General features: G+C 49.1%; 1 protein-coding gene across 1 annotated transcript; it reads left to right on the top strand.

The window, feature by feature from the left end:
- The first annotated feature begins 1,109 nt into the window (after positions 1-1,109).
- KDELR3 (KDEL endoplasmic reticulum protein retention receptor 3) lies at positions 1,110-10,279 on the top strand. The gene is made up of 5 exons (XM_074271728.1): positions 1,110-1,545; positions 3,593-3,693; positions 6,784-6,942; positions 8,003-8,255; positions 9,897-10,279. Exons 1-5 carry the CDS (start codon positions 1,455-1,457, stop codon positions 9,935-9,937), a joined length of 645 nt encoding a protein of 214 aa, XP_074127829.1. The 5' UTR covers positions 1,110-1,454; the 3' UTR covers positions 9,938-10,279.
- The last annotated feature ends 30 nt before the right edge of the window (positions 10,280-10,309 follow it).

Here is a 10,309-nt window from a genome sequence, read left to right on the forward strand (position 1 = left end):
GCGGGCTTCCAGGGAGAGGGGACCCGGGGGCTTCCAGGGAGAGGGGACCCGGGGGCTTCCAGGGAGAGGGGACCCGGGGGCTTCCAGGGAGAGGGGACCCGGGGGCTTCCAGGGAGAGGGGACCCGTGGGCTGCCAGGGAGAGGGGACCCGTGGGCTTCCAGGGAGAGGGGACCCGTGGGCTTCCAGGGAGAGGGGACCCGTGGGCTTCCAGGGAGAGGGGACCCGTGGGCTTCCAGGGAGAGGGGACCCGTGGGCTTCCAGGGAGAGGGGACCCGTGGGCTTCCAGGGAGAGGGGACCCGTGGGCTTCCAGGGAGAGGGGACCCGTGGGCTGCCAGGGAGAGGGGACCCGTGAGCTTCCAGGGAGAGGGGACCCGTGGGCTGCCAGGGAGAGGGGACCCGTGAGCTTCCAGGGAGAGGGGATCCGGGGGCTTCCAGGGAGAGGGGACCCGTGAGCTTCCAGGGAGAGGGGATCCGTGGGCTTCCAGGGAGAGGGGACCCGTGAGCTTCCAGGGAGAGGGGGACCCGTGAGCTTCCAGGGAGAGGGGATCCGTGGGCTTCCAGGGAGAGGGGACCCGGGGGCTTCCAGGGAGAGGGGACCCGCGGGCTTCCAGGGAGAGGGGACCCGCGGGCTTCCAGGGAGAGGGGACCCGGGGGCTTCCAGGGAGAGGGGACCCGCGGGCTTCCAGGGAGAGGGGACCCGCGGGCTTCCAGGGAGAGGGGACCCGGGGGCTTCCAGGGAGAGGGGACCTGTGGGCTTCCAGGGAGAGGGGACGTGTGGGAAGGAAGCTAGAAAAATCTCGGGGAGCCCGAGGGAGGGCAGGGTTTCTGCCCCATCTGCCAAGCCCCTCCATCCCCCCACAGCAGCCGGGTGGGGTGGGAGGGCCCGGCAGGAAGCAGGAGGGGAGTCCCAGCCCGGCCAGCCACGTCCCGCATCCCGAGGGGGAGCCGGCCACCTCAGCAGGAGGGCCTCCCTCCCCGCTCCGGCCGCCTTCCTCCTCCCCCAGCCCGGCCCCTCAGAGGCTCCCTGCCGCCCACCAGCAAGTTGAGGAAGGGGGAGGCCCGGGATTCCAAGGCTCCACTTCCTGGCTCCCCAGCAGTCTCCTCCCACCCCCGAGGCCCCGGCCAGCCCAGCCACGTCACCGCCTGCTCCGGGACAGGGGAAGAGGCCAGGGTGTCCCGGCAGAGCCCAGGAGCCTGGAAGGCTGCCTGCCAGGGACAGAGCCGACTGGTCCCCGGCCGCTGGTAGCCCCGACTTGGCGCTGGGCCCAGGGGAGGCTAGGGCAGGAGGCTGGACGGCTGACTGCCGAGGGAGCCTGGGGCTGGGGCACGGGAAGGTCCCGGCTCTCCTTGGGCGAGGGGATCGGGGCCGGAGCCAAGAAGGCGAAAGCCTTCCCCAAGGGCGCTGAAAGGAAGGGTGTGGGGTCCCCGGCCCTGGGGGTGGGCAGCGCCAGCATGAACCTCTTTCGGATCCTGGGGGATGTCTCCCACTTACTGGCCATGATCCTCTTACTGGTCAAGATCTGGAGATCCAAATCCTGCCGAGGTAAGCAAGTGATGGAGCAGCAGGCGGCTTCAGAGGGGCAGAGGAAGGATGGACGGGTGGGTTTGTGTCTCTCTTTTTCTGTGTCTCTGTCTTTGTATCTCCTGTGTGTCTGTCTCTATCTCTCTTTCTCTCTCTGTCTCTGGGTCTCTGTCTCAGACTCCCAGGGAGGGACGCATTTGATGCAAGGAGGCCATGGCTCCCATCCTTGCTGGGTGATCTTGGACAAACTGCACAAAGGTTTTTGGCCCCCTGTGTTAGAGACCATCTCCTTCGGCTCCTCCATTGGACAGAGGGGCAATCTGAGGGCCGGAGGATCATCCGCTTCAGGAACGGACCAGCCGTTTGGTTCTCTGGGCCTCAGTTTCCCTAGCTGTAAAATAGGGTAATAAGAGCCCCCACTTCCCCGGGTTGCTGTGAGCTATGAAACGTGTTGTGTTTAAATGAAATACTAAAGTTCTACCTGAGTAGCCTCTTTCTTTTTCTTCTTTTTTCTACTCATGTGCTCACTCCTTAAGCATCTCCATGCTGGTCTCTCCCCTGCACTGATGCCCACCCCCCTCCCTGGACTTCCGAATGGCTGAAGGATCCGGCCAGGGCTGGGTGTGATGTGGCAGGCGCTGGTGGAGGAGGCTGCAAAAAGGAGGTGGAGCTGGAGGAAGGACACAGGGCAGAGGCTTCTAGGGGATGAGGATCTGGGGGAGACCTGAGCCCGTTGGAGCCAGGAAGGGCATTAGAACAGTCTTGGGGCTGAAAAGGGACTTTAGAACCTGGAGATCAAACATGGGAGGGATCAGCGTCAGAGCCGGGAAGGGCAGAGAACACTCTCCGAGCTCTGAACAAAGAATGTTAGAACTGGGAGGGGCCTCAGCAAAAGGGATATTCCAGCTGGGAGAGACCATCTCTTCTTACACTAGTGGAAACTGAGGCCACCGGTGGGAGGGGCGCCCCACCATCACACAGCTGACTGAAGCAGAGCCACGATCCAGGCCCCTGACTCCGTGCTGCTGTGTCCCACTGCATCTGTAATTGGGATGGGGGGTGGAGGAGCGGAAATGGGACTTTGGCTTTGCAAAAATGGTTAAGGAAGGCTGTTTGGCCTGTTTCCAGACAGCAGAACCAGAAAAGGACAAGACTGGGTAGCAACTGCAAATAATCTCACTTCGACTCAATATTAAGAAAAACCAAGCGAGAGCCGTCCCAACAGAAACAGGGGTTTGCTTCTTCTCTTCCCCATTAGCTTTGAGGAGAGATCGAATCATCATTTGTTGGGTATTTTAATTGTGGGCCTTCCTTTTTGGAAGTGGGACAAGAGGCCCAACTATGGCCATTTCACCTCAAACGCTGAGATTCTGGCTTTTCCCCCAAGAGAGCTTTCAGAATTGAGTGTTTCCATCCAAAGCCTGCAGACTTTTCTTAACTCATCGTCCAAGCCCCTCATTCTGCTTCCCTGGTGTCCAAACTTGTGCACGAGGTCCCATGTGGAGACCATTAGAGGCTCTACTCAGCCAGGTCTGACCCAGGAACATTTTTTTTTTGGGGGGGGGGGGGAATCACTTGCTGTCCAGATGCTCTTCTAAGGCTAAATGGAAGAGAGGAGCTGAAGAAAAGACTCATTTCTCCCCTCCTACCCGCTGCAGTTGGGCCTCCAAGAGGAAAAGATGATGTCATTAGGAAATGGCCCCATCCTCCCAACTAGAGTCTTTCATCCTTAGAGGGAACCAAAGTGAAAAACAAGAAGGACTAAGAACTCAGTGGTCTAGTCTGTGGAATGCTGGGCCAGAAATCCAGAAGAATGGAGTCAGAATCCTTCAGGAGGGAGGGAAAGTGGGAAGTAGAAAGGGAGGGAGGGAGGGAGGGGAACAAAGGAAAGAAAGAAATGTGGGAAGGAAGTCAAGTTCCCTCCAGCTTAGTCCCACCTTCATTTACTGAAGGAGTAGAGCAAAGGCCAAATGACTGATTTAGACTAAAGGTAGCCTGCAAATTCTGGGTGTGCCCTAAGAAGTTTGTTTTCTAATTTCTAATTCATGCTCTTTCTCCCTGGACACAGGAATCTCCGGGAAGAGCCAGGTCCTATTTGCTCTTGTCTTTACAACTCGATACCTGGACCTGTTCACCAACTTTATCTCCCTCTATAACACAGTGATGAAGGTAAGGGGGAGGGAGGTGCTTCACAAAGGCTGTGCATTTCTGTACAACATAAAACCGTTTTATCATTTTTGCTGAGGCACTCGGGGTTATCACACAGCTAGGAAGTGTTAAGTTTCTGAAGTCGGATTTGAACTCGGGTCCTCCTGACTTCAGGCCCGATGCTCTATCCACTGCACCACCAACCATTTTGTTTTTTGTTGTTGAGACAATTCAGGTTAAATGACTTGCCCAGGGTCACACAGCTAGGAACTGTTAAGTGTCTGAGGTCATATTTGAACTTGGGTCCTCCTGACTTCAAAGCTGGTGCTCTATCTTACTTTGCCAACTAGCTGCCTTCCTGGTGGGCATCCATCATATACGCATCAAAATTGAGTTCTTTGGGTGATTTTGGGTTAGGATTACAAACAATCCTTTCAGTTACTTAGCAGCAGCTAACCAGTTTTTTTACAAAGTTTGAAAATTGACTAGGGCCCCATAGGACACGAGATGGTAGATATGCTGAATTTTATGAAGAGCCATATCACTATTTTAAAAAATCTTAATTATTAATTTCTTTTCTTTTGGGGGGCAAATTTGTAGCTTTGATGCTTGTGAAGTTATTAAAGCTTAAAGCTGTGCCAAGACTTTTGGGATGCCCCGTATGAATTACTTCCCATCCTCTCAGCCTTCTAGCCAACCTAGTGAGTCGCTCTGCATCTTGGAGAACTCCTGTGTCCAAGACTTTCCCCAGTGGCCTTAGTTATTGGTTATTAGTTATTGGTCCCCCTGGTACTGGGAAATTTATTTAGCATGCGCTTCTTCATTTGCTTATCCCTACAAATGTTGTTCATTGCTGCACATATATATGATTTAAATTTTTTTTTTTTTTTGCTGTGAGGCAATTGGGGTGATTTGCCCAGGGTTACACAGCTAGGAAGTTTTAAGCATCTTGAGACCAGATTTGAATGCAGATCCTTCTGACTTTAAGGATGGTGCTGTATCCACTACACTACCTAGCTAACCCCATATATGTGCTTTTAAAAAATTTTCAAAACAAATGTTTGCTTTCTCATTGTTTACACCGCTTACATTTTCTGATTTATCACTCCCTCTCTTCACTCCCAGAGAATGATCCTTTATAATAGATTTTTTTTAATTTTTGTTTTTTTTTTTATTAAAGCTTTTTTTCAAAAGATATGCATGGATTTTTCAACATTAGCCCTTGCAAAAGTCTTGTGTTCCAATTTTTCCTCTTTCTCTCCCCTAGATAGCAAGTAATCCAATATATTATAATAAAGATTTAAAAGAAGGGAGAAACAATTTAGCAAAATTCAGCAATATAGCATTCTGCCCCTTTGCAACCTCTCCAAGAGTGGAAGGTTCCTTCTTATATCTCTTCCCTGGAGCTAATCTTGATCATCCTAATATCCTAATTTCTGGAACACCAGGAACAAACCTGTCCCACAGATTGTTTAGACATTCCCCCTTGTTGAGGGGGAGTTTTTTCAGCAGAGAATAAACATCTCGGTCATTGTGGCTTCCACAGCTACTGAACTGGAAAATCCCAATGGGCAGGAGCCATGTTTTAACAAAATAGCATCCCTCCCAACATTCAATACGGGACTCTCTTGTGCAGAGGGAATGCTTGCTGACTCAATGAAAGAAGGAAGGTCAAAGCAACCTGCTTTTGACATCTCTCTGAAAGACTGAATTTCAAGCCATGAGACTTGTAACAATGAGCGCCAATGTTATTTTCCATGCTCCATCAGAAACTCTCTCACAGGGAGGCTTACTGGGAGGTTGGCACGACCTTGGGCTCTCAGAAACCGTGCCAGGGGGAACACAGACTGCAGTGGATCAAGCATTTCTGAAGTAGATGTTAAGTGCTGGGAGCCGTGGTGAATGGCAGGGATACAGCCAGAGCATCACCAAGTGGCATTTATGAAGCGCCTGCTGTGTGTCAGGCACTGGAGACATAAAGAAAGTCACCAAGGTGGTCAGCACCATCAGAAAGCTCACGCCTGGGGCGGGGGGGGGGGGGGGGGGGGGAGGGGAGGGCGGCTATCAGCCAAACAAACCCGTGTAGACAAATTATACACAGCTTAATCCCATGGGAGGCAATTTCAGAGGGAAGGCCCTCTTTAGAGGGAAGGAAGGAGGGATGGGAAGTTTTCTGGAGAAGATGGGGTTGCAACTGAGTCCTGGAAGAAGTCCAGGAGACAGAGGAGGGGGGTATTCCAAGCATGGGGAGTCAGGAGCAGCCCCAAGGCTGAATAACAAATATGTACATGAAAGGGGAGAAGGTAAAAAGTCTGGAAAGACAGTTAGGGACCATGGTGGGAGGGACTATAAATACCAAAGGAAGACTTTATTTTCTGGGAATAGTAGGGACTTTGCCAAAAAGGGGAGTGATGTTGAGACTCGTGGTGCTGCAATGGATAGACTATCTGGTCCTTGATTATGAAAAGCCTGGGGTCAAATCCAGGTCAGAAATTAGCTAGCTGTAACCCTGGGCAAGGCAGGTCACCCTGTCTGCCTCAGTTTCCTCATCTGTAAAAACGAGCTGGAGAAGGAAATGGCTGATTGCTCCAGTATCTTTGCCAAGAGAACTCCACAGGGTCTCAAGAGTCCCACCCGACTGAACAAGGCGGTGGGACATCTGGGCTTTGGGAACATGCACCTGACAAGAGTGGAAAATGTCTTGAGGTATGAAATGAGAGGACCTACCGTAGGCGCTGGAGATGACCTATGAGGAGGTTGCCAAGGGGGCCTGTGAGAGGAGGTCTAGTTGAGGACCAGTCTAGGCAGCTGGCCTGGGAAGCCAGAGGGGATGTAGCTACCCTTGACAGCAATGGGGAAGAAAGAAAAGAGTGAGGAGAGGGGAGGGAGAACTGGAACTCACCGTCTGGACCCATGGGGTGGAGAGCAGAAGCAGCTCCCCCCCTACCTCTTTAGACTGGGTAGGCCCCAATAAGGCGGAGCGGGGATCAATTGCAGTGTTTTCTGAGGTCCAGAGGCTGGGGCACCTCATCTGGAACTCAAGGCTTGGACCCCCAAGCGGGTGCAGACGAGCCTAATGGAATGGACTCTACCTCGTTCCTCCTCTCCTAGGTGATCTTCCTGCTGTGTTCCTATGTCACCGTATACATGATTTACTGGAAATTTTGGAAATCGTTCGACAGTGAGAATGACACGTTCCGTCTCGAGTTCCTCTTGGTCCCAGTCACCGGTCTCTCCTTCCTCGAGAATTACAGTTTCACCCCTCTGGAGGTAAGAAAAGCAGTCCCGCCCCTGCCCCTACCCCCAGTCTTGTTCAAAGGTCCCTATTCTCAGCCTAGGAGCTGAAGCAGCCCTTGTGCCACAATGCTCCTAAAGCCAACTGCCCCTTCATCCTTTGACCAGAACTACCAGTGCTCAGGGAGTCAAACCAAAAGCTATTGGGCAATTATACTTCCTGGAGCATTGGAGGTTTTTGATAGCTGGATTTTCTTTTGAAAAAATTTCCCCATTTTTTATCTTTTGGACTAATTATTGGGCAGTAGACTTCTGTCCTTACATTATTTGAATCTATTCTGTTTTTCCTTGACCTTTTATTAAAATAGTTACAGGTGTTTTTCTGTTAATTAAAAAAAAAATTAATTGCTTTTCTTAACTGTCACAAATGGCAGTTTGTTTCTTTAAACTTTAGAATGTGTAGCTTAAACAGCAGAAATCCCTTCTAAAGATTGCATTCAGCATCACATTCTCAAGGTTAATTCATAAAATTAAGTCCAGAGATTAAAGGAAAGAAAAAAGCTAATTTTACAGGGGGAAAGGCTTCCCAGAAGACTTCTAATCCTGAGAAACATTTAGTTTGGACTAGGAAGTTTCAGGGACTGGCTCCTGTGACCTCGAGGTTCTACCTTCTTCAGGCTGACTCCTAAATGGGAGATCTCTTGGGTCACTTCCAGCTCTAAGCCTATAGTCTCACAATTTTTGTCACAGGGGGACATCAGTCCTGACTCTATTAACTTCTAGCATAGACTCCGACAAACCACTTCCCGATAACCTCCCCATCGTCGGCTCAAACATTATTTCAGCTTCAAAAAGCACAATCCTCTAAGTGGCCGAGCCACCATGTGCCAGGCTGCCTCTTGCTAATATACTCGTGGTCCCGACTCACCTTTCACAATGGCCTTGTCGTAGGGTAATAGAGAGCGAGCTGGAGTGGACCTGAGGCCATCTAGCCCAATCCTCTCATTTTACAGATGAGGAAACTGAGGCCCACAGAGACAGTAACTTGTCAGGGTCTGTCTTCTGACTTGCTGCTGCCTCTTTCCCTTTGGCTCAGATCCTCTGGACCTTCTCTATCTACCTGGAGTCTGTGGCGATCCTGCCCCAACTCTTCATGATCAGCAAGACTGGGGAGGCCGAGACCATCACCACTCACTACCTTTTCTTTCTGGGGCTTTACCGGGCTCTCTATCTGGCCAACTGGATCTGGCGGTACCACACGGAAAATTTCTATGACCAAATCGCAGTGGTATCCGGGGTGGTGCAGACCATATTCTACTGTGACTTCTTCTACCTGTATGTGACCAAAGGTAGGTGCCAGGGGATGGTAGAAGGCAGTAACATCACTGTCTACCCAACCAAATTAACACACCTTTCCCATCCACAAATGGAAGGCCTGCACCATCACCAATCTTCGAAAATAAAAATTCGGCAACAATTAGTACTGATTAGTTTTGAAGCCCTTCAATCTTGTCTTCACATACACTATTGTTTATAAACACAAGTTTGTGATGGGATCTCCCCCCACCTTCACTCTTTGGTTCATACAACTTCTCCCAAGTCTAATTCTCCACACTTCTTTCCTAAAGCAATGACACTGCATCCATATACAAGTTTATTTACACGTTCCTCAATCAGCACGCAGCTACTTTCCCCCAATCCTGATATATTCAAGTGTGCTACATTTTTGCAAATACCAAGTATTTGTCTGTTTTTACCCCCCTTAGTGTATATGGCCTGGTGATGCTATCAGGCCAAGGTCACCTGCTGTGTAAGTACTAATGCACTTACCTTTCCACAGCCCCTCCAGCATTATTCTTTTGTCTTCATTATTAATTTAAATTTGGAGCATTGGAGGTTTTTGATAGCTGGATTTTCTTTTTTATCTTTTGGACATTAATTATTGGGGAGTAGGAGTTCTGTTCTTACATTTTTTGAATCTACTGTTTTTCATTGACCTTTTATTAAAATAGTTGATGCATTTTCTCCAAATAACATCTTCTGGCTGCATTAGTTTTGCTTACACAAAAATTTCTGCATTACTAAGTGAAATAATCTTTTTTTTTTTTTCCACCATCAGGTCTATTTCTTTAGTCAAGAATTCCCCATCTTCCTTTTCTCTATCCCCACTATCCAATCACAGCTCTGCAAGGCTTTTTTGAAATGTGACATTTTTAAATTTAGGCACTGTGTCCATTTGGACCATTTTGTGACATGTAAATGCTACTAATTGCTGCCTGATTAGTTTTTCCTATTTTTGCCTAATAGGGGAGAGTTTCCACTAGCAGTTAGTATTCTTGTGCTCTCTTAAATCTAACTGGTTTTGCTTACCTGATTTAGTCCACTGATCAATTTTCTTATGTATTCTGATAATTTGATTAGCATGGCGTTAAATCTATAAGTAAATTTAAATAGAACAATTTTTACATTAATGCAGTCAAACTACAATTTGCTTCCTTCCAATTACTCATCTTCTGTAGCTTTTTGGTGTATTTATAGGTAATCTTGATTGGAAATTTCTTTTCCCAACTATTTCCTGTCAGACTCTGAACAAAGTTTGATGATTTTTGTTAATTTTTTGTTGCCATTTACTGACCCTTTTAGCTAGTTTTGTGAATATCTAGAAATAAGTAAACTGTTCTAATCTTTCTGCCTATGATAATTACCAGGTTTTTCATATACTAGCCTAGCTCTCCCCACCCATTTCACAAACTAGTATGCACAATTCCTCAACTCCAACAATCTCCATCCCACTCCAAACATCTTTGGCCCTGAGCATCTCTTGGGAGTTATACAGCACCCATTAAACAGGGCTATGACATTAATAAGGCCCAGCTTGGCTTACTCCCACCAAGCTAGGAAGCCCAACCATCACCCAGCCGGCAGTGCTCATTGACATGCTCTCCCCCTACAACAAAAAAATCTGACCTACCTGCTTTTTATCTCGACAGTCCTTAAAGGAAAGAAGCTAAGCCTCCCGATGCCAGTTTGAAGACCTGAGAAGTGACACAAAACTCTTGGGGGCAACCATGGACCTGGATTTCCTGACTACCGGCTCCTAGTTACTGTGGTACTGTTTTTGATGGACTTCTGGGAAGGGATGGGAAGAACACTTTCTTTTTCCTCCCCTCCACTCACATGTACACTTAATGAAGGGTGGGACAAGCTCTGGAGCTGAAGTGTGCAATCCTTTAGTGGGTATCCCCCAAGTCAGAATGTTCATTGTTTTCCAAGGTAATTCTCTCCAAACCAGGAAGGAGCACCCAAATGGAGTATACCCTAACCACCACTCTTACTCTACTACAATTCACAATACAGTGAGGGTCTTCTCCCATATCTGATTTTTTGTTGTTATTGCTTTCCT

The sequence above is a fragment of the Sminthopsis crassicaudata genome, chromosome 5 (assembly GCF_048593235.1).
Source record: "Sminthopsis crassicaudata isolate SCR6 chromosome 5, ASM4859323v1, whole genome shotgun sequence".
In the NCBI taxonomy this organism is placed as follows: domain Eukaryota; kingdom Metazoa; phylum Chordata; class Mammalia; order Dasyuromorphia; family Dasyuridae; genus Sminthopsis; species Sminthopsis crassicaudata.